This window comes from Manacus candei, unplaced genomic scaffold (assembly GCF_025592945.1).
Source record: "Manacus candei isolate 608988 ecotype Guabito, Panama unplaced genomic scaffold, ASM2559294v1 h1tg000071l, whole genome shotgun sequence".
NCBI lineage: Eukaryota > Metazoa > Chordata > Aves > Passeriformes > Pipridae > Manacus > Manacus candei.
Genome location: NW_026138119.1, coordinates 6,586,337 through 6,610,624, shown reverse-complemented (window position 1 = coordinate 6,610,624; position 24,288 = coordinate 6,586,337). Strand labels below are relative to the sequence as shown.

General features: G+C 48.4%; 2 protein-coding genes across 7 annotated transcripts in view; both read right to left on the bottom strand.

Annotated features, from left to right (window-relative positions):
- The window catches only part of CDK5RAP2 (CDK5 regulatory subunit associated protein 2), a 72,435-nt gene extending 68,251 nt beyond the window's left edge, over positions 1 to 4,184 (bottom strand). For 4 of the 6 annotated variants that reach the window (XM_051807863.1, XM_051807861.1, XM_051807862.1 and 1 more), the window contains exons 1-3: positions 4,024 to 4,162; positions 3,809 to 3,876; positions 1,739 to 1,806 (exon numbers count right to left, since the gene is read on the bottom strand). In XM_051807863.1, the coding sequence (XP_051663823.1) occupies positions 1,739 to 1,806; positions 3,809 to 3,876; positions 4,024 to 4,076 (189 nt within the window). In that variant the 5' untranslated portion in view covers positions 4,077 to 4,162. Of the gene's footprint in view, positions 1 to 1,738; positions 1,807 to 3,808; positions 3,877 to 4,023 lie in introns of all 6 variants that reach the window. The other 2 variants (XM_051807864.1, XM_051807865.1) reach the window with 1 other exon arrangement.
- Positions 4,185 to 10,979: 6,795 nt separating this feature from the next.
- MEGF9 (multiple EGF like domains 9) overlaps positions 10,980 to 24,288 on the bottom strand; it is a 46,984-nt gene continuing 33,675 nt past the window's right edge. Inside the window, exons 3-6 of the mRNA XM_051807980.1 lie at positions 21,087 to 21,226; positions 17,441 to 17,584; positions 16,280 to 16,552; positions 10,980 to 12,437 (exon numbers count right to left, since the gene is read on the bottom strand). Coding sequence (XP_051663940.1) covers positions 11,983 to 12,437; positions 16,280 to 16,552; positions 17,441 to 17,584; positions 21,087 to 21,226 — 1,012 coding nt within the window. The 3' untranslated portion in view covers positions 10,980 to 11,982. The remainder of the gene's footprint in view (positions 12,438 to 16,279; positions 16,553 to 17,440; positions 17,585 to 21,086; positions 21,227 to 24,288) is intronic.

The following is a 24,288-nucleotide window of genomic DNA, read 5'->3' as shown; positions in this document are numbered from 1 at the left end:
AGAGGCCTTTTTACAAGACAGCAAAACTCTAAGTGGGCTTGGAGAGACAAGAAAAAACCCACAATTACTATTACTCAGTTCCCTACCTTAATACCCATCACTCTTTCTATCCATGAGCACCTAATAAGCCATAATGAGGTCCTCAATTAGAAATCCTTTCACTTTGCCCATGTAATCATGTTTTCTATCACAAGGTGGTTCCTTCTGTATTGCAAGGAAGTGAGACACATCATAAACAATTCAAAAATGTGCACCTCTAACATTTTCCAGCTCAGCACCTTCTCCAAGCCTAAACATAAAAGGACCTTTCCTACATGGATCCACCTTTTAGTCCATTACATCCATCCTGCTCTCTCTGAGCTGCAAGGCCAAAGCCACTCTTTTAAGCCACTGTTTTAACTACATCCTTCTCATGTCCTAAATAAATACCATATTTATAGAAATATCTCTGTGTTTAATGGATTCTTCTTCCTTTATTTGAATGGATCTCTGAGATTCATTACACTGCTGGCATCCATAAAAGTTCTTATCCCATGAGAAGTTTAACAGCTCAGTTTAACATGAGGGGTCTGTAGACACCAGGATGACAGACCTGTGACCTCTCTCCCTGCATAACAAAATTTTTCCTCCCTGCTAAAACTTTTTCTCGCTGTGCAAAAGGATCCTGCAGACAATAACCTACTTGTAGAATGTATATTCTAGACTAAGGTCTTTGGGATGTATCACAGTAAAAGATTTTAAACCCATCCTAATGCCAAAGCAGCACCCGTCTATCCCAGCAGACAAAAGAGAAAGAGAAATAGATACAGACTGTAAAAAAACATCCTTCACCAAGGCTTTCCAAAACAAGCTTTAAATTCTGAGCAAAGAACATAGTTTCCCCTCAGGGGGATATAAGGCCACAAGAAACTGAGTTTAGAAGAAGCACTCATTTCAAAAACAATGCCACAAAAGATAACAGCAGCTACAGCAGTGCCCTGAAACTGCAGACACTTAACACAGTCCAAAAACAGCAGCCACAGCCTTTATCTGCAGCAGTCATCTCAAACATTTCAGGTTTGAGCTAGAAGCTCAAAGAAGCTAGAGCTTCTTCTCACAGTAAGAACTAGAGTTAAAAAAAATGCAGAACATTTAACAGGGAAGTTGTCCCACAACACAGCTACACCCCAATCAAATCATGGTTCACTAGATATAAACTTATTCAATTTAAACAACTAATACAATTAATATATTTTAAAAAACCTAATGTTTTCCTTTATTTTCTAGTAAGTGCCAAAATAATTTTGCCTGCAGAACTGTCACAATGACACTAGACCTTTACAACAGCACTCTCATACACAGTTATGAAGTTAAAAGCATCATACTGCAGCCAATGAATTAAAAAGCCAAACCTGCACTAGCCTAAATCAAAATAAACTTGATGCCTCCCTGAAATAAATCAACAGCAGATGTGCAAACCAAGCTCTGGTGCTTGTGGTGATTTGCAGGAAGTTTTGAGCAGAGGGTGCCAATTTTTGTTTCACAACTTCAGCGCAGCAGTTGGCTGCTCTCAACAACAAGTTCCTGCCTCGGTTTTGGAAGCACAGACAGGGACATCCACCTGGTCACACCTCCAACAGATGTGTGTCAGCTGACACCAGCTACAAACCTGACCCCAAGAGGCAACACTTCAGGCAGCATGCTGGGAATATCTTGGCCATAAATCTGTCACCGAGTCCTATATTAACAGTCTGCTTACATTTTCATAGTCCTTCATGGTCCGAGCTCGAGTTGGTGAGACTGTGTCTTCTGCCACATCTGGCAACACTAGACAGATTTAAAAAGACAGAACAAGTTCAGACAGCAGAATCCCTAAGCAAAAGCTTTAATTTGGCAAAGTCTACACTAATCTAAACATAAAAAAGTAGAACACCTTTTGGGAAGCAAGGGAGGCGATGCTTTGTCCCTTGTTTACATCACATGTTAGTGCTACTAAGGAGTATCTAGATTTCCTTCTGATCACAATAAGCTAACACTTAAGCTCCCAAATTCCAGAATCACCCATTTAAACCATGAGGTACACTGAAATTAGGCTATGTGAGGTGCACTCACAACAATAAGTCCTCAGAGCAACTACAGAGGAATCCCATATTAAATTAATTCTCATTAATTTACTAGGAAGCAATTCAAATCTCTCAGTATCTCACTGGTCACAGGACAGGCCTAAACCTCAGACTGAAGGAAAAGATAAACAGAGGAAACAGCCAGGATTTACATTCCTAAAATTTAATCCCTCCTGAATCTACAAGTTCTGTTTGCACACACATGCTGTAGCAGCCACATTTAACAGGGCTGCATAACTTATTTCCACTCAAATCTGAGAGAGTAAGCTTCCAATCAGAATAATGACAATGTATAAAACATGTAGCACTTACATCATCTTAAATATAAAGAAGATATAGATGGGGACTCAGACTGACTCTCATATTAACTAAAAGAAAATATTTCATTTAAATCACTTCCAAAATTGCTGTGCAGCTGTGTAGAGCAGTCTTAAAAGTTACCCAAAGAGTCAGTGGTTTTCACATCTTGAAAGTCTAATTAGTTTCACAAGGCACCTTTCCTTGAGCAGTTGCACAATAGAGCAACGTTATTTTGCAGCATGAGTACGTAATTAATATTTGCTTCCTTCTGTGAGTAAATATAAATTCCTGGCAAACCATCTAATTTGATTTGTCTTAGCTTCAATTACTACTTCACCTATACCATGAAGTCAGCCATTCACAAAGAAAGTCAACACATTCATAAAGAAACACATTCACAAAGAAAGTCAACACATTCATAAAGAAACACATTCACAAAGAAAAACATTCACAAAGAAACACATTCAGAAAGAAAACCAAAACAGACACCTGAAATTGACCCTAAAGGAGCCCAGGACAGCAAACAACAGAGGCAGGAGGTTTCAAACCAGTATTGTCCAGGCACTTTACTCTAAAATAAGTGTTTCAAGCAAGTCACCCACACCTGAGGATGAACAGTTAGATGGCACCTGGCAACCTGATGGAGCTACAGGAGGGGCTTTTCATAAGGACCTGGAGTGACAGGACAAAAGGGGAAGGGCTTTAAACTGACAGAGGGCAGGGTTAGAGTAGAGATTCGGAAAAAATTCTTCCCTGTGAGGGTGGTGAGGCCCTGGCACAGGCTGCCCAGAGAAGCTGTGGCTGCCCCATCCCTGGAAGTGTCCAAGGCCAGGTTGGACGGGGCTTGGAGCAACCTGGGATAGTGAAAGGTGTCCCTGCCCATGGCAGAGGGTGGGATGAGATGAGCTTTAAGGTTCCCTTCCAACCCAAACCAGTCTGTGACTCTGCGCTCATCATACAGAAAAAACGCACAGAATTACAGCTCCCGTTCAAGAGGAACTGGACAGGAAGGTTTCTTAATGCACGACTAGATAAAAGCCGAGACAGCGGGTCTAGATCTTCAGGCAGGCGGGAACTGAACAGCCGAGCTGAGCCCCGGAGGATGCACAGCGCGTAACAACCCTACCGCCGAGCGGAGCACGGCCGGGCAGCATCGCCTGCCTGGATATTCCAAGCATTTTAACTACGCGCTCCACAAAATCGCTGATCGTCTTATGTAAGGCTGCGAGCCGCGATGACCGCGAGCAGCGGAGCTCACGGCAGCGACGGCGGCAGCCGCTGGCCCTAAAAGCCCTTCGCTTACACAAAACCACATCACTTAAAAGCCATTTTTCTCGCCCCTTTCCTTTTCCCGCAGGGCTGAGGTTTCCCCCCGCAAGGTTCCCCCAACAGAGACCCAGCCTTACCTTGTCCGCCGGGCGGGCCGGGCTGGGGGTCCCCGCGGGAGATGTCCGGCAGCTGGGAGGCGCTGACGCTGGGGAAGGAGGAGGAGAAGGAGGAGAAGGAGGAGGAGGAGAGCGTTGAGAGCCGAACGCCGGAGGGGCTCGTCCCGCTGACCCCGCGGCCGGCGGGCCCAGCCCCGCGCCCCAGCGCAGCCCCCGCCGCGCAGCCCCCGCCGTACCTGCCCTCCAGCGCCAGCGGCAGCGTGGGGTCCTCCCCCGGCAGCGAATCCATGGGACGCTCCTGCCGCTCCCGCCGCCTTTGTGCGAGGGTTTGGCGGCTTCCCTGGAATTCAAACGCCCGCAATCGCCGCCGCCATCTTTGCGTCGGCAGAGCTGAAGCCGCTGAAGCCACCGCGGGGGCGCGTAGAGGGCGGGCACTATAGAAAGTGAATGGGAGCCGCCATGTTTGTTGCGGGCAGCGGGGGAAGGTGGGCGGGCAAGGCGCCATGTCGGCTGAGGGCAGAGCGGGGCGGCTGCCAGATGGGCAAAGGGGGAGGGAGCCGGCGGGCGCCATGTTGAGTGAGGGAAGGAGCCCGAGAGCGACCCCCGCCGCTCCCCGGGCCCCGCTCCAAAAAATACCCCTTTGGAAGAGGCTTTTGCAGGGATGCGCCACGGTCCCGGGCTCCTGCCGGGTCTGGCAGAGCCGCTGGAGCTGATGGTTTCCATGTTCCCCCCGCAGCGCCAAGCCGTCATCAGGCTTGGCGGGAGAAATAATGACGCTTTAGTTCCAAATTCTAATCGCTGCTCTCCGGAGCTGGCAGGGGCGAAGCCAGCTGCTGTCAGCATCCATGCAGGCTCATTTTGAAACAATCTGGGTTTGTTGGGTTTTTTTTTTTTGTGAAGCAAAGGTCTAAGCACGTCGGCTCTCCCGCTTTTTGAGGGCAGAAAATGCGATTACATTGAACATTTCAGAATATCGACAGCTGGAAATGCTACACTGGATTAAATGCTGTGGTGTCCCCTCCTACACCGTGTCCCCGAGGGCACGGCCATGGTGACGGTGCCGGAGCCAGTGGAGCTCCAGACATCCCCTTGCTGCCCATCCTGCTTGCCCTCCTTTTGAATTCATTATTCGGGAGCTGTTTGTGTGCAGGACTGAAATATTTCCCTGCAATATTTACAGCGTCACCATGCCGGGACTGGCTCTCAGTGTTCCATGTAAGACGAGGAAGCTCCATCCGTCCCAGCGGGACACTCACCTCACCCACGGGAGTAACCGTGTGCCTTAGATTTGGTTTCCCCTTCTAGATTTGGTTTCCTCTTCAGTACCACTGTGTCAGGTTTCACTCACTGTGTCAGGTTTCACTCTCCATCCTCTGGGCTGTCCCAAAGGGACTTTTACCCGGCCAGGAAATCAGCCACAGACAAGGGCTGACCACGGGCCACGGTAATTCTGTGAGTTTATCATCCCCAGTTGTCCCATGCCTGGTGAGCTCCGTTTTCTCTGTGCACCTGCACCATCTCACTGCTCAGAACAGATTGATGCTGGTGGCAGCAGCCCCTGCAGCTCTGGGTGTGTAGGACCATGGTGGGCTTCCTATCCCTGCTTCATCCTTTCAGCTTTATGAGTACAAGTGCAGGATGGTGCAGCCGTCAGAGCCCCCAAACTGCCAGGAAATTCCAGGAACTACTCAGCACAACTAGGCTCTTAATCCCATCTCCCGTCCAATTGGACATGCCTCACGCTTTGCCTTTGGGTTCTGGTGACCCCAAGGGATGTTTGGTCCCTTCAACTCCCCCATGACAGATTTTGGGAGACATTGGTCACGTTATGTGACTGGGACCCTTCTGCAGTGGCCTCTGCCAAGATGAAGTTAAGTTCACAAAATCACGTCTGCCATATGGCACCAGATCTGACCAGCCAGGCTGAAATGTGGCTTCCCTTCTCTACAGAGCAGGTCTTCATAAAATGAATGAGTCCGTTCACCGAAAGGATGATACCAATTTGCTCTTGTTTAAGGTTTCAGCGAGGTGTGATGTATCTGATGCATGTCTTTAAATCAGTGTCCATCAGCCACATGTACAGAGCAAACCACTCCCTGCTCGTGTGCTGTGGGCACACACAGCACCTCTGTCTGCAGAGCCATGGTCCATGTCCAACATTCAAAAGGAAATCAGGAGGGCCCTCCTTGTGAAGTTTATTGCTTCATAAAGTGTTTGTCCAATGGATAAAGATATGGATATATAGAGATATACTCATGTCTGTCTTCCCTGGAAGTGTTCAAGGCTGGGCTGGATGGGGCCCTGAGCAACCTGGTCTAGTGGAAGGTGTCCCTGCCCATGGCAGGGGGTGGAACCAGATGATCTTGAAGGTTACTTCCAGCCCAAAACATTCCAGGATTTTATAAGTCTATGTATATACAGACAGATAGGATGGGAAATTTCCCTGGGTTACTGCACTGCACAATGTTTTGAAACCTGCAGCAGCACCAGGAAGCTGAGGGGGCAGAAAGGCCTGGGAAATACCTCTAGAAGCAGTTAACAACTTGCCTTCTCATAATCTGCTTAATGTTGTTTAACCTTAGCTTAATTAGCAGCACATTTGGGGAGATTACACTAAATCCTCATGCCAAGAAGCTGTGTTGGAACTTCCCTGCTTCTCAAGGAAGCCCGAGGTCCTTCCCACCTCAGAAAGAGAGTCCCTATAGATAGTCTGGGAAGGAAGTACTTATGGTGAGTGTAGTGTAGGGATGAGTCGAGCACAAGCTGCCCTGGAGCAGGACAAGAGCCAGCTGCTCACTGTGCTGTGCTGTGGTGGCACAAGGAGGGTGGATGTCACTGTCAGGGTCCTCCTCTCCCTCCTGCTCTCACTCTCCACTCTGGGGACCTGGTTCAGCTCTCAGTTCTGCCTCCTCCTCTCACAGCTCCCAGCAAGATTCTTCCTAACTTAAGTCATACACAGCCCGACTGCTCTGCTAATGCAAATCAGGTCCCAATAAACTCCCTGGAATTTCACCGCTGTGGCCCTTACTTATATAGCTCTGGCTCAGCTAAACATTTGAATGAACACTTAAAACCAAGTGCTCGCTCAGTTTATGAAGCCTTACCTCTTAACTTCTTTGCTTAATAAGGGCTGCAGAGTCAGACACAGCTTTCAGCAGAAAAGCTGAGCCTTTAGCAGTTGTATTTGCAAATAAATTAATTTCTTAACACCGCCAAGTGAGACAGAAACACAAGTTTTCCACAGACACTCCCCAAAGTGTTCAAAACTAGTGACGCCACACATGTGGATTTCTGAGTATCTATAGCAGAAATGGCCTTTGAAAGACATTTGGGGTCATGAAGAAAAAACTGATCCAATATCCTCATCCCATTTCTAGCTTTGCTCTGAGGGTTTTGTTGTTAATGACTCACATCTCTGACAAAATGTGTCCGTGTGAATGATATAGAAAACAGTGGGAGAACAGACACTGACTGTGGAGATCCCAAACATGTCAGCGTGAGCAGCTGAGGGCTGGGATGGTTCACAGCAGACACAAGAGACCAGAGGACTCATTTTTTAGCTGGATTATCCGACACAGGATGTCAACTGTACTTATGGATATCTGATGTTAAAAAACATTTTTGTGCCTCAGTTCTCATCTCACATACAGGGCTATAATGAAGGAATAATTCTCTTGGAACAAATATCATTACCAGGATGAGATCAGATTCAATCCTTTCTGTCATTGGAAAGACTCCTGCTGAACTTCAATGAACAAAACCACAGATGCAAAAATCCAAGTGGCATAGATACAAATTATATACATTTATTTTTATTCATTTTAAATAACATTCTTCTGTATAAATTCTGACATATATTCAAATCATACACTTTTTTTTTCTTTTTAGAAATGCATTTGTAAGCATAGCATATGCTTGGGAGACGCCGTGTTTGGACGTGTAGTGAGACTGATGGGTTTCAGTTGGGAGCAAGTACAACTTTTAAGGCCCACATTTTTCTTATTTTAATCCATTCCTCTGACACACAAAGAGCAGAGTCCTGTGGGAGCTCATTCTAAAACTTCACTTTAAAGAGAAAAGTATTTTTATACCCTTTATTTAAAGGAGACTGTGCAAACTTTCTGCCACGTTTACATTGCCTGTAACACTGAAGGTAACAGTGCTGCACAGCAGTGGTTAACTGACCCAGCATACCTGAAGGATGCTCAACACATCCGTTCCTCTTTCCTAAATGCTAAGTTTGCTCAGCCTGGCCCAAGGGAATTACCATTCCAGGGGCTGACATCTCCTGACAGCTCCCCAGGGCCAGTGCTCCTCGCAGCTATTTCCAGCCACGGCGGTTCACGAGACTCGAGATCATCTATTCTCATTAACCCAACCCCTTCTCTGCACATCTGCTGCACTCTGTGCTCACCAACTGCTCTCCCCAGCCGTGAGCCCTCCAGGCTGCCCCAGGCCTGACACACCTTTGTGCCCTTTACTGCCTCTCGCCTTTACTGCAGAACTGGGCTCACCCCATACGGACCAGCCCGGCCCTCATGACCCCAAGGATCATGCCTTGAGGTGGTTTCCCACACCCACCCAGCCTCCCCTGCCCTGTTGTGCCTTCTCTGAGCTCTGCAGCTGCCACGCCACGACCCCATTCTCTGGGGTCTCCTCACTGCTGGATCCGGGCAGAAGGTGCTGCCCGGTGGCCCCTCAGGAATGCCACATGTAGCTGTACCGTCACCTCAGCCCTACAAGATGCCTCCCCCTGCCTCGCTGGCTGCTGAGCTGGGCCTCAAAGCAGCCCTGAGAGTCCATTTCTGGTTTACCTGCCCCTACCCCAACAGGGCATAACCTGAGCACCTGGGAAGCCTCATGACAAGCTATGACACAGGTCGTGGTCCTGGTGACCTTCATTACCCAGCAGAGGTGTTTGAGCTCTGCACCCTCTCCAGTCAGAGCTGACTAGAGACAGAGCTAGCTCAGCCTCTTCCTCCCCTCTGTGCTGCCAGGTATGATTGATGAGAGCACGGAGGATCTGGTCTCACATCACCAAAGCCAAACACAGAGCTGTTTATTCTTTCCTTGCTGAGGCATCGACCTCCTCCTCTAACTGTTGTTCTCGAGTGCCAAGGCCTGGGTGGCAGGAGGTGGCTGGTGGGTCCCTGCTGAGTCATTCTCCCATCTAACAAGCCTTGTGCCAGTGCCACATCCTCGCTGTGCCCTGCTAAAGGACATCCTGTGCTTTCCTCTGCCATCCAAGCCTGGGCAGCCAGGTCCCTCCTGCCCAACCAAGCTTCCCATCACACCTGCGAGGCTGTCTACATCCCTTCATCCAGATGTGCAACCCACAGACAACAGCTGTACTGCCCCCCCCCTCGCATCCTGACTGCAGGGCATCCTGACCTCCTCCTCTGCCCAAACACAGAGTGTTTGGAGCACTCTGAAGGTCAGAAACAGCCCAGGTGCCAACACCTCCTGTGCTGTGGCAGGCAGGGACTAGGAGGGCTCAGCACCTGAGCCCACGCTCTGCTTGTGCAGATGGTCCTTATTTCTACAGTGAGACAAAAATCCTAGTCTGTTCCCATTACAAAGCAGCCCAGTCACACCAAAATTTGAGGAAGAGGTGTTTTGTGGCAGAGATTAAAAGATCTACTAAAGTATTTTAGAAACATTAAAGTGAACAGTCTGTCCTTCACTTTGCCCTCTAGTATCACTCCCCAAAACTAACACTTCCTAAATTACCTTGCCCCACCCCATGAAGTGACCAAGTGCAAGTGTATCACTAGATTAGCAATGCTAAATAATTACAATTTTTAGGAAATTTTCTATTTCAGCACCACCCTGCTCTTTAAGAGTTCGGTGAGTAACTCCAGGATTAGCAATATCCAGATTTTCTCCTCCAGTCCTCCCCCGTTTTATTACTAAAAGTAACCCCATTATGAATGACATCAGCCAGATTTATTACCTAAACTATGGGACCTCACCCAGGCCCACAGCAGGCAACTGCAGCTTTCCCATTGGGCCTATATGCAATTCCACACTCTGCCCTCACCATTTCCCTTGGTCAACCTCAACTATTTCCCTCCTGCCTTGTCGTGCCTCATCTTCAATTCAAATTTTGAGGCAGAAATGGCATCTTTGTGCATGTGTTTAAAGAACCTATTTCCCCCCCCTCCCAAGCCTCCAAAGATAAGAAAAGCCTCCACGCAGCACCAGCAATCAAATAAATAACCACCACATTCTCCCTACCATTTTTCACCCGGAGAAATACCCACTCTTGCCTGGCTCTGAGGATGCATCCGCCAGCTCCTGCTGACCTTTAGCAGGTACTTCACTGAACCTCAGCATTAATTGCTGGTGAAGCCTCACCACGAACAGCAACACAGCTGCAGCTCTGGGGCTGGGCAGGAGTGAGGTGAAATATTTGTTCCATGCCCCGTTTCAATGCAATGGTTTGATTTCCAGGGGCGGGACCCCCGTCTTGAGGCTCACAGGCTGCAGGGACCAGCTGAGGAGCTCCCTGGTGTGACCTCCCCGTGCTGTGCTGCCTGTTTGGTGTTCTCCCTCTGCAAACAGCCCACCAGCCTCCCACAGAAATCAAGGGACTCTCTAAAACCTGTTCCCTGTAGGTTTGTTTGACAGCTGAACCACCCCCCACCTTGTGCTACGTTAAACTCCTGAAACCACCCATGGTGCACTTTTACCTGTTGAGCCTCGAAGTGCAGATCTGCCCCTGTGAGCTCCTCATCTCAAAGCTGTCTCCACCCAAAACCCAGGAGACCTTTGCTTTTGCCCCTCGAGAGGCCAGGAGGCTGCACTCAGCCCTCTGGCACATCTGCCCCATCAGAGGTGGCGATGGGATCCCTTCACCCCATGAGCAGCTGCTTCAGAGAACCTCAGCCATGGAGACCAGGCTCTCAGTGTGTTCGTGACAGTGAATTTGCATTTTGGATAGAGATTTAAAAGCAAACAACAGATTGGTACATCCGATTTTTGGACACCTACTCGGCCCTAGTCATGGCAACACTATATTTAAAGGAATGGCAAGATTTGACAGATGCAAGTAGGGAGCACTCACATTTTCTCTAAAAAAGAAAGTTATTCAATGACACTAGAAGAAAAGCTTTAAGCAGTCGTTGTTTGCCAGAGGCCCAGCTCCAACAATATTGCCATCTCATTTACAATATTTTAAACAATCCTCATGTTTTGTTTTTGTTTTAATGCCACTAACCGCTGTACAATTAAAATCTAGAGGATAAAACATGACCTGGGGAGTAGGGGAGGTTGGGAAGGGGTTCATGGTTACGTTGTTGGGGTTTTTTTTTTTGGTTGCTTGGTTGTCTTTTTTACAAATAATTACAAATACAATTCCAAGAAGATATATTACATTTTATATACAGAACACACCATTTCTATCAGGGTAGGGTATTAAGCCTGGCTTTTATTTTTACACGGCAACCCTGAGATGTCTTGTCGTCTTCCCTTGCACAGAAACTATACAAGTTCATTAACTCCTTCTAGAAAAAACTGGATTGCTATGCTTTAATAGCATCATCACCCTGTATAAATACTCAGAAAGGGAAAAGCTTAGTCTCTTCCCTAATTTAAATGTTCTCATGATTTTTATCCTGTTTCCCTGCTTAGTGGAAACAGATAATGGTGACTTTTTTTCAAGTGTGCAACTCACTCCTCTACTTGCCTTTTAGTAGCACAGTGAACAATTATTTCCCTTTTTTTGTCCTCCTTTCAAACAAATTTCTATCAGGAACTAAAATGATGCCTTTCTAAAAGGTTTGTTTCCTGAAATTCCACTGTTACTTCATGAGCTACTTCTCAAACTAAAGGATGCAGACACAAGTGTTGGGTTGGCTGGAAATGAAGTAGCTTCTGATTCCTCACCGGGGTTCTGCTCTGTCCACCCCACCACCTCTTCATAACAAAATGTTTCAGACCAGCACAATCAAGTGTTTAACAACAGTGAATTCTGTGGATCTTTATGGAGAACAGGACACTGAATGCATTTCACCACGTTACCTGGAATTCGGATGTACTACACTGCCTTCTGTTCACCTGCAAGCTACAGCACGCCCAGCATCAGAGTATCTGAAGAGCAAATTCCTCTGCGTGGAGCCTTGGCACGGATCCTGACACCCCTTCCACAAGCCCTGTAGCTTTTTGAAGCCAACTTTGGAATAGCTGGATCGCTCCTAAGCTTTATAATTATGCATGGGAGTCGTCAGCGTTAGCTGTCCGTTCGGTGCCACCTCATTCCCGTCGTCCTCCAGCAGCCCCGACACGTCGGCGTTGGGAATGCTGTCGTGGTAGCTGCTGAAGCTGATGTTGTCCTCCTTGAGCTCAATGGTCCAAAAAGGAGCGTTCAGTTTTCGGTTCTGATACTCACGGTACATGTAGACGGCGCCCACGAAGCCCATCAGCAGGACCACCACGATGATGATCACCGTCAAGATGATGATGTTGAACTGAGTCCACGACACGTCTGCGAAGGCAGAGGTGCTGTTGTCAGAGGAGCTGACGGGGAATATCGTCTGTAGAGTTGTTGGGGACAACGTACTGTTCAGCACCGCCGTGGAAAATGATGTTGCCTTGGTGGTGTTTGGAGCAGAAGTTGTAAACTCCCTTGTTTCTGGGCCAAGAGTGGCTTCTACGAAACAAATAAGAAATGATCAATAAAAATCTGCTAAGCTGGAATCGAACACAAACAGAACAGATTTGACATTTATATCAGTTATTATGGCAGTTAAGTCTACACTGTTAAAGCTGGTATTTTTTCTAAATAGTTTACAAAATGGTTTGCCAGGGTTGGGTTTCATGATTTATTAAACTAATTCTGTGTGCTAAGTGCCCATGGACTGCAGCATCCCTATGAAAAATCTGGTGCTGGAGGGATAAGTGAAGTAGTCAGGATTCAGTGTTCCATACATGAGCCAGTGATGAGAGCAAGTCACCCAGCCCAGCTCCTGTTCAGCCCATGAAAACGGGGCTTTACCAAGCTCAGCACATTCAGACTCTGAACCAACGTGTCACTTGGTGTCTGCGTGGCTGCACAGTCAGGCTGGGAGGACACAGCAACTCCAGGAGTTTAAACCCCTCACAACCAGTGCACCAGATGCAGGATTATTTTCATGACATTATTTCTGTCTTACCTGTACAAACAAGAAGATCAAAACTGAGAAAATGAACCACAAGTATTCAGCCATCACAGCCTTTAGCAACAGGTTTCAGTGTTTGCACTGCTTTAGGTAAAAGGGCAAAAAACCTCAGTTCTGCTTTTGAGTGAGGAAGTTGTACACAAACCTCACAGAAACCCCCTGCCTGCACAGCCAGAAGGAGAAGGTGACCAAATCACAACAAAAAAAAGACTGTGGATGTTCTTATGGAGCGTTCAAACACAGCAGGGGCCAGTTGGGATCCCGTGTTGGTTTCAGCTGCTGCCACATGAGCATGGATGAGAAAGAACATGGGAACTACCAGAGTGTGCCACGAGCTCTGCCTTCTTCTTGGCACTAAATATCCAAGAACCTGCCTTGCTTCCAGCAGCCATGGGATAAGTACTTTCTCAGATCTAGGAGTCAGTGACAAGTCAACACTGGAAATCTCATAATTGGGATGCAAAGTCATTACGCCTGCATCAAACCAGCTGAGCCACAGGCCTCAGAGAGCACCATAAATCCTGAGTATTAAGCTCACAAAAGTAACTAATAAAGCATTTCCTCACATGAATAACCTGATCTATTTTAGACTCTCAAGTCTAGGCAGCAGGAACCCTCCAGAAGCTGAAGCCTCAATCAGCCAGAATGTTCTCTACACCTATTGCTCCACAGGACTCTCTTCACCCTCTTTCCCACTCTCTTCCTGCTCTCGGAAAAGCAACTTCATTTTAAACCCACGTACAGCTGCAGCAATTAGAGCTGATGGTGCTGTACAGATCCAGCTCTCCTGAACATCTACTAATTATGACTGAGGAGGAGAGTCACTTCCGAAGGACTAATTTTGCACTAAGTTGCATCTCCAGTGGCAACAGGAGCTGGAAATACTCAGCACATCTCCTGCCACGGGTCCTCAGGGGAACTCCCACGAGTTAACTTTGGGCTGTCACGTTCCCAGTTCATGCAATGAAGAAATGCCTCTGGAATGGGCATCACACACCTAATGGAGCCTCCTGCTCAGAGCCCCCTCCCTGCAGCAGCTCCTCTATTATCTGCAGGTCCTGCCTTAGGCTGATAAGGATACTCAGGATGCTGAACGCCAGAAGGTGTTTCTCTATGGGATAATGGGCAGAATTCTGCAGTAGGAAGCAACATGATATGAGCAAGAGGTTCCTGGAAAACCTTTGACTTTGGGAAAAGGGCATGAGGAATTCAGTCATCCTTCCCAAATTCCTTCATCAACACTCAATCCTTGGCAAGCCCCGCCAGCAGCTATAATTAGGGAAAAAAACAGAACAGAGACAATGGCTGATTCACCAGCAAGGAAACAGCACTTTTCTGGGCTTTATTTGTGAGTCAGCATCAGCTCAGTGCTGGCACGGAGGCCCTGGGTGAAGACATTTCCTGCAGCTCCCGGTGACAGGGCGGGCAGTGCCGAGCTCCGGCCGCGGCGTCGCTCCAGGGCCGTGCCACGGCGCTGCCTGTTCCGCTCCCGGGGCCGTGCCAGCTCTCCAGATGTCCCAGAGCAGCTCCTTGAGAGCAGCAGCTGTTCGCTCAATGGGCTGCTTTGGCAGCTTTGACGTGAGCATCACATCCAGCTGCTTGATTGAGATGCCAGCTCGGCAAAGCTTCTGCTGCCTCCCGCAAGGAGTGAGCTCCGGCGGGAGCCCACGCGCCAGCTCCCGGGTGGCACAGAGCCACACTGCACCACTGAGTCCTTGCTCTACCTCACCATGGCAGCAGGAACACCATCCCCTCTGGGGCTGGGAACACTGACTTTAGTCACCCCGCACGTCCTTGGAGTATTCTCTCCATCAGCCTTGAAACCATCAGAATCTTGGTCGGGTTTAAGGCTCTGTGGGTACCCAGGGCTGGGTTTAGCTTTGCTCAGGCTGTGCAGAACCTGCTGTCTCCTTTCAGCTGCCATCACTGAAACACAACTTGGGTGATGATTTCACTCCAGAAGCCCCTCAGAACTGGGCCACTCCAATGCACTCGTGGTTTAGGAAAATCTTAACCTAAAACTAGTCAATGCTCAGTACCTCAGCATGTCAATTTTTAGGCAATTTGTGTGTAAGAAACGGGAAAGAAACCACACACATTTTTAACTGCTTAATAAGAAAGGGGAAAAACAAGTGTCAGGGAAAGAGGAAAGCTCAAAGAGCATGTCCCAGTCCCTGTGAAAGGCAACAATCTTCCCCCACATCAGGAACTGCCTATAACAATGCCAATAAAATAAAACCGAATGGTGAAAGCTACAAGTACACAAGCAAAGCCATATATATGGATTTTAATGGAGCAAGGTCATGTGGATCTTTGCACAAAGCCAGAGCTGTGCAGGGGGAGGTAATGGATGAGCTGATGCAAAAGTGCTGTTTCCAGCTGCATGACAGCACTGTTACAGCTAATGAGCCTCCAACTTTGCTGTATTGATCACCTCCCTGAGCAGGGAAGGACTCTGTGATTACATGTCCAGAGAGCAGCACGGGACTAAAAAACCACATTAGCTCCTGATGGAAGATCTGAATTGAACCTCTGTTGGTGATAAGGCTGAATTTATGCCCAGACACTTCCTTGCACTCTGGGTTCCCTCATCTAATACATCACACCAGTAATATTTCCACGAATGGAGCTGAAGATCCAATGTAAGGACCAACCTCTAGATAAACACTGAAGGAGCAACTTCAGAATCATTTTCTTTCATTTTAGTCCAAGCTCTCCTGCTGTGCAGCAGCCCCTTTAAGCACCAGAGTTTGCACCTGAGATGCTACAAACAGTGGATTGGAGACTGATGAGACCCCCAGAACCGCTACCAGCAAATTCTGGTGTTGACTCTCTCTGAAAGTTTGGATCTCACCTTTCTGAGCTTTGGTTTCCTCATTTAGAAAGAAAAAAAAACACAGAATACTTAAAGTTGGGCCAAGCAGCTCTTGTTTGCAGGGTGTGAAGAGTGATAACATTAAGAACAGCCTTCCTAGGGAACCAGCCAGTGCTGTGGAATGGAACAGTCAGTAAGGACAGTTCACGGGGCACTATGACATCCCAAATCTTCGTTCGCGAAGCCCAGCCATGATGACATCAAGCAATGGAAGTCTGAAAACCTACACTTAAATTCACTGCAAATAGGGTTTTCTTTTCCAGCTTGTTCACTAACAGTGTCTGCCACAGTCCAGAATCAGACCACACTTCAGGGCCAGCAGGCACCAACACATTACAAACATCCAGCTTTCTTCCCTTCACCACAGGCCAGATAAACCTAAACCAACGCCAACAACCAACGCTGCTCCCTCTCCAAGCTGCACAGGGGGCTTTGGCAGACCCGAGGAGCCTGTTTTACCTTTCCTGGTGCAGTTGCTGCCCTCGGGGTCCCTGGTGTAGCCCTCCTCGCAGCGCTCGCAGTAGAAGCCGGCGGTGTGGTAGAGGCAGCCGATGCACTCCCCGCTGTCGGGCCGGCACACGCCGGGGGAACGCGCCGGGTCCACGTTCCCGTGGCAGTTGCAGCTGACGCAGATGCTGTCGGAGTTGTAGTAGCCCTTGTCACACTGGTTGCAGTTGAGGCCCGTGTAGCCCGTTCTACACTGGTCACACCTCGGCACGGTCTCGCCAGGCTCTGGGGGACACAGGAAGGAAAGCAGGGATGTGCCGCAGCCCCTCTGCGAGAGGCACGGGGATTTTTCCCCACAAGGCACTCTGACAAAAATCAGCAGCACCCAAGTATTAACCAAACTCCAGTTTTTGAGCTGGAAACACAGTTTTTGAACTGCAGCAGTTTTTCTCTGTTCCTAGGGGGAAAAGAAGCTTTAGGAGTCTCTGATGCCTCACACCAGCCTCACAGAGCACTCTCAGCACGTTGCTAAGGAAAGAGATCATTACTCCTGAATATTTCCGTCTCAAACAGGCAATTTCAGAGAACAGCTGGAACTATATCAGGAATGCTTGTCATCTGCAAGAACTTTTTGGCCTATAAGAAGCCAGAAGTGCCTTGATTGCAAAACTGATTAAGGAAGTATCAAAAAAAGTTATACATATGATTATTACAGCCATGACTTCTCTCAGTTACATTGGGGAATCTCTACTTGGAGTCCCATGGAGATGTTCAGAAGCAGGCTCAGAGGTATGGATGGCTACATGGCACCGCTGGGCACCTCTCCTGGTTGCCACAGGCTCAGCAGTTTCTCTCTGCAAAATTTTGCAGGTTCTTCAGAGCAGGCTGCAGCAACACACTGGGAGTTAGACCTAGACTTTTAAGATCCCTTCCAACCTAAACCAGCTGACATGATTTTACGATTCTACGCTCCCTCCACTGCACAGCCACTCTCACCAGAGGCAGCACAAGCACCAGGGACACGTCACAGCAGGAACTACTTCCACAAGGTGCCCACAAACAGGAGATTCACAGGCTGTAAAACACCTCACTGGGCTGATGCACTCTGGGGGGCAATTTAACAGAAGAGAGCAACGTTCATTGTGAGGGATTAGAGCAAAAGAAAAGGCTCACGTAAGCGGCAGGTGCCGGTGGATGCCACGGTGGAGCAGGGGCAGCGCTGGCAGGCGTGGGCAGGATGGGCGCTGCGGTAGAAACCCTCCTTGCAGAGCTCACAGTGGTCCCCCTTGGTGTTCTCCTGGCAGTTCAGGCAGGTGCCTGGGGAAGGGAGAGGAGCACAGGCAATGGTTCAGCAGCAGGAACTGGAGCAGAACATTTGGAGCAAGAATGCGCGTGGAGCGCTCTCAATTATCGGAGGTCACAGGTGGGTTTGGATGCCCTCTGGCCAAAACATGATCCTGGCCTCTTATGACCTTCTGATGCTCATCCCCTCGTTCCACACACACAGATCATGTGAAAAAGCAGGTGGCCCCAGAAGAGAGGCCCCACAGCTCATCACTGAAAGGTCACTGCAGGTAAACAGGGCCTACCAACGTTAAACTCTCCTCAAGGAAAGGAATTTCAGTTTGCCTTTGCAACAGTGAGATGGAATTTTGAAGCTTCAAGTCTCCCACCCCCACAAGGGGTCCCTCGGGTTTATGTCTTCGGGTTTTTTTGTGTGCAGCCACTTCCTACACCCCAGAGCTGGTGGTGAGGGGTGAGGGTGTGCCACCGTCCTGCTCTGGGGACAGGCTGTTCCATCCCACCAGCGTGGCTCCAGCTTCTCCATCCCCAACACAGGAGAAGGCAGCAGCGAGTCACTGACCTTCCCAGAGGAACAGAGGAGAACTGGGGGCTCACATGAGCCACCTCCCCTTCCTGGGGAAGCCCCTGAATCAGAAAGTTGACGTGCCGTGTCTCAGCACAGGCTGTGTCCTAATGGCCTCCAAATTGCATTTTGATACCACTGTGACCAGAGAAGAAAAATCTCCCTAGTTACGAAAGCACAGCCTCTATCCAAAGCCCATCCATCACCAGGAACACGCTGTAATTCAGCCAGCTCCTCAGTGAGGTGGCAGGGAGCTGAGGGAAGCTTGTGTGATTAAATCTCAGTACCACGCTCTGCAAAGGCAACAACCCCCTTCTGTAAAGCAGAGTGGCACAGAGCAGCATATTCACCTCATGTGAGAGCACAGATTCACTGAGCTGATCCAGCAGTGCTGCTGGGGGATGGAAAAGTCTCATATCAACACCAACCACAGGGAAAAAATCCTGATTTAGGTTAATGCTGGCTGTTAAAAAGCCCACAATAGATTTTCTTATTAATATCAGAACAGTTTGGCTCCCTCACAAGCCCAACACACTGCATGGCTCCTGCTCCTCTCTTTCCACAGCGATGACTCTGCAGCTGAGCATCCCTGAGCCAGCCTGGAGTGTCCTTGCAGCCAATCTCTGGGCTGAGGGCAGGAAGCAAACCCGGGAAGCAGCTGATTCACCCCCAGCAGGGCGCTGACAGCACCCTGATGACTACAGACACTTGCTCGGCGTCAGCTCCCACCCACTGCTTGCTCTTCCCTCAGCAGCCTGTCAGACACGAGCCAGTGGTTTTTGTGGGAGAGATGTCAGGGTTAGAGGGGAAAATTATCTGCTGGGCTCGGTTTCTCCAGCAGCAAACCCTGATCAGCTGTTCCAGCAGGATGGATTCCTAGGACAGGGCAACTCATGGGAAGTTCATTTTCCCGGCCACAGCACAGGTGCCTTGGACTGTCCTCCACAGGCATCAATGGGGGCATAAATCTGGAATCACACTTGCATTGTCTGCACAGTCTTGGTCATTTCAGGACCAGTGCCTTTCCCATGGGCAGAAATCACTCACATTTATCCCCACCAGCCCTGCAAAATGGCTGCATTTCCATGAGTCAGCACATTGCTCAGCCCTGCAGAGCACGCACAGGCCTGCCATCAGGTATCACTGTGGAAAGCCTTAATAATTAATAGCAGTTCTCATCCCAATAATGCCCTCAGGAAGGATCAGACCTCACAGTACCCCAGCTGGGAAGAACCAACCCACCTGATTGCACAGACACACCACGGGGTGCAAGGGTCGTGTCGGAGGAAGTGCTGTCGCCTGGGGAGCTCTCACTGCCCAGTTTATTTATTTATGCCCAGTAATTCTGAATATTCCTCCTGGACAGAGCAATGCCAAGCAGGAACCAGCTGCAGAGCCGGCAGAGGGAGCCCAAAGTACAGCATTAATGGGAAAAAAAAACCTTGAAAATTTGACAAAGACTACACAGAGTCGATGCAAAGCTGGGGAGGTCACACAGAGTGCAGCCTCTAAAGCAAGCTGAGTGTTCTCCTTATTTATTAAGTATCAAATCTAATCTTTAATTGACTGTTCTCTGTTCTGGTTTTGTTGGGTTCCCCCACCCCCCGATGGAGGAAAATTTAAAAAAAAAATAATAATATTTTTGTCAAATCAACAGAAGGTCATTAACCAAAATGAGGGTTTTTCATTGCAATGCCATGGGCAGCGATGGGCAGCAGCAGCAGAAAGGCTGCCTGAAAAGCCCCATCCCAGGGACAAGGTCTGTGCTGGGTTTTCTTCGGGTTTTGTTTCATAAATCAAAAGCAGGGAGAACACTGAGGGGGGAAAAAAAAAGGAAGAGCAGATTAATCTCCTCCTTCACAAAACCCACACACCCAGCTCCAAATCAGTAACACAGCTGATGTGTGCACAGCTTTAGGGACAGTCTCATATCCTTCAATGCTGGTAGGACATAAGCACATTGGGCTCAGTAGAGGAGAGAATGCAGTAATTCATCCTCAGGGAAATGCAGTAATTCATCCTCAGGGAGCACAGATCCGGCACCCGCCGCTAACGCCGAGAGGGATCGGGGCACCAGCACTGCAGCTGCCTGTTCCTCTGCTGCCAACACACAGCCCGGGGGGAACACTGGGGCAGAAACTGCCCAGAAACACCTCATTTGATGGCCTCTGCCTCTCTGCCAGCTACACAAAAGCTCTTCAACATTAGTTTGAATTATTACCCCTTTCTAAGCTCCTGGATAAATATCACAGAACCACATTTCAGCTGGAAGTTTGGATGAGAATTTGGATTCTTAAGGGAGTCCTGTGGCTGAAGTGAGGGTTGCACAGGCAATCACATAACATCTCTCCTCTGGGATCTGTCCTTCCAGTGGAGATGGGAAAGTGATTAGATTCCCCTCTGCCCTCCCATAAGCTGTTCAAGCACAGGTGCCTGGACATTTGCACTTCATCAACATCTGAGTGAGAGACAATCAAAGAAACGATCTAGGAAAATGAACACGGCCAATTTATAAAAAGTGGGCAATATTAATTAGGCGCTGTCAGTTTTTTCCAGCTCTAATCCTGCTATCTGTAGCAAAATGTCCCCTTAAGTCAGTGCCAGTACAGTATATATTTCCAGGTAAACAGCAGTTAAACAAAAGCTCTTAAAAAGCCCATGTTTTGTGTTTATGTAAGTGCAGAGAACAATAGAGCCCTGATTTTCGATACAGACTGCTGAATTAAGGCTCTGCATTGCAGCCTGGGGTAAAACACACAGCCTTTATTACCTTCCTTCAAAGAGGACCAGCTCCATCCTCGCCCTGCACTTCCATTTCAGTTTTAAGGTAAAAATTTTGGGTACTCGAGGCATAAAGATGTAGATGAAGGGGATAAGAGCAGAGGTGTGTGAAAGCAAACAGCAAAAACCAGAGAGAAGGAGACAGGTGAAGTCTGCAGCCCCTGCACTCACCTGTTGAGCTGTTGCAGGTCTGGGAGTGGTTGTTGCACTGACAGGGCTCACACGTGGTTTCATTAAACCTGTAATATCCATCACTGCACTGGTCACACTTCAGGGCCGTGACACCCACCTTACACTGGCACTTCCCAGAGCTGCAGAGGGAAAAACAAACACTGAAACCTGGCTGTACTGGAAGTCATCCAAGGTATAAACCTGCAGGGCAGGGTTTTGGACTTCATTCCCTCTTTTTCCTCCTTTCTGCTGGAAGCAGCACATGAAACCCACGAGCAACCGATTCCAAAAAGTGATGGGAAGTTCAAGAAAGGCCGAGTCTCTGCCAAGCCAGTTGCCCCGACAGCAATTTCCAGCTGGGCACCAGAAATCATGGCTCATTCTAGAAAGCTCTGGCCCAAAGCCATCCCATTGCATCAGCCCCAGCAGATGCTCCAACAGCCCCTCTCAGTCCCTGCTCCACCGAGCACCGGCCCCGGGTCCTGCAGGACTCTGGGACACCCGTGGTCACTGTGCCTGGACAATAGCAGAGCACCCACATGGAGAATGACCTCCCCTCCACACCAGTGCCGAGCAGCACCTCCCAGATTTTCGGGTGAACAGACAATTCCCTGCTCACCACCTGCTCCACCGGCTCCCCTGGGAGCTGGCACAGGATCTCAGGTGTCTCGCTCAGGTTCCAGCCAGGGCAGGTGTCAGCCACCTGCACTCCCTCCACTTCTCCTCCGTGACCCCATTTATCCCTTCCACACGACACCTCCACGGATGGAGAGAGGGCAAAGCCTCTCTCCAGTTGACTTCTGCTACCCAGCAGGGCCAGGAAGTACAAGAGAGGGTTTTCCCTTCCCCAGAGAAGGTTTCCACTCCAGCTGACCCCAGACAGAAGCTGTTTACTTGGGCACAGTGTGACTGCAGGAGGGTGGAGCCCTGCACAGCGAACACAGAGGGCATTGCTGGTGGCTGCCACGAGCAAACAAATACCAGGAGCTATAAAAAGCAAAGGTTACCCTCATTCCTTTGGCTTTCCAAGCCACTCTCTCCACACAGAGGCTTCAAACCCTTCGCTTTCATAATGCTGCTACCCTGGCAGCATTTAGCTCAGCTCTCCCAGGAATCACAGGAATGGATGAAATGCTCTTTCCCATCAAGCCTTGGGCACGGCAGTGGCTCATCCCACCTGCACACGGGGAACAGCCAACACCTGAGCCGAGGGGCAGGGAGCACTGAGTGCCTCTCCACGTGTCTGAGAGCCCTGGGGTGACCTGCAGAGAACCTCAGCCCTGCCTGCTGCACAGGGAACCAGGACAGCAACCCAAATAAACAGGATTTGGTCTCCTCCAGGTGATGGATTTATCTGCACACGAGGCAGGTACCACCCACAGACACCCCTGCACGCTGCTGGATCTCCCTTCTTTTGGCTCTCCCCTTTATAACCTCCACCCTATTCAAACACCTTTTAAACACCTTTGAAATACCTTTTAAATTCAGTATTTCAGGGCTTGCTGTGCCTGCACAAAGCTCATCCATTGTTCCCCCTCTCCTCCAGCTGAATAGTGAGCAAGGCACAATTCACCTCTAAAAGCCTCCAGAAGAATCTGCTGATTAAAACTAATAGAAGCCCGATGCACTGTTGATGTGTTGTTTTTAATTAAAATGCAGTAGATTGCAATGTTTGGGAGAAGACGTTGCTTCTGTTAGAAATCAGCATAATTTAATATTTCTGTTGTTTGTTTGCTTGCCAAAGGAAGAGGAAACACCAAAACAGGGACCTCAGCCCAAGTGGCTACACAATTAAATAGTTCCAGAATCTGAAACCCCAGGCACATGTAATGGCCTGACTACAAGAAGGAAAAAGAAATATGATGTCTCCTTGCTCTCCAGACCATTATCTGGAAGGGCAGCAGGCAGATGCAGGATTCAAAGGGATGCTGGTAAGCAGCTCAGTATGTTTGACTTTTAAAGAGCTTTTCACAAGACCTGACATTAATCCAAACGTTGTCACAATGTTTAAAATAAGCGCAAACAAAAAGCAGCTTGTTTTTATTTGCTTCTGACTGCTACTGCACAGATATTCCTGTAAGAGGGTAGGGCACAGGCAGAGCCAAGCAGAGAAAAGTAACTGATATGGGAAGGAAAATATGATATTTAGCCTGAAAACGAATCTTTGGGAGATGCACCCCCTGAGCAGGGTTTTGTAGGACCAGGCATTAAAGCTGCATCATCTTCACCCTCCCTGGCTTCCTCCTGCAGTCCAGGGAGCTCAGTTTTACTCCCTCCTGTCCCTGATGAGGCCTTTATCTTAATGACACCCTCCTCTTCCTCCTGGCTGGCCCCCTTCCACCCAGACTCCCACTTCATTTCATTAAAGGAGGTTTATTCCCCCAGTGACCCTGCTAGAGCTCAATGCAGCATTTTGGGGCAGAGTCCCTTGGTTTTACTTGTTAGCTTAAAAATAACAGGAAAGAAAGCTGTTTTATTTTTTTCTGAAGAAGTAAAAAAGACTGTTTTGGAAAGTTTGGTTTGAATGCCTCTCAAGCAGACCTTTTTTCAACATGTTACACATGGCAAAGAGCCAAGTCCTGCATGTGCAAGAATTAAATCACTCAGCAAATATAAAGCTTTGCCTGTGGTCATTGCTTCCATAGAATAAAGCCCCCTTACAACACTCCTTTTTATAGCTCCAGCCCAGCAAAGACTGTCAGACACTTTTTAAAGCAAAGGTCAATGATATAAATGCATTGAAACCACAAAAAAAAAAATCCTGTTAACAGACCGATTGTGCCCATAAAAATCCAGAAATCTGAAAGAAAAGACCCACAGTTTAATACTTGCACAGCAAGAACTGAACTGGATTTTGAGTATCAGCCAGGAATTTCTTTTTTGGGGGAAGTGGGGGGAAGGAGGGGAAAGGGAAGAGGGAAACATTTTGATACAGCAACATCAATTGCTCAACTCCATTTCAGATGATGATTAACTCCACTGAAGCCAGCCAATTTTTAGCACTTGAAAAAGAATCGATATAGAAGGATGTGTTGGGACAAAACCAGACTTCCAGTAACCAAAGTCGCCTGCCAGCTTTGGCTTCTATTAGATTTTTATGAATATACTTACTTTAGAGACCGTGTAGGTAGTGTGAATCACCAGCACATCATCCATCAACTTTATACAAGTCTCCTCATGATTAAAACCATCACCAGCACAC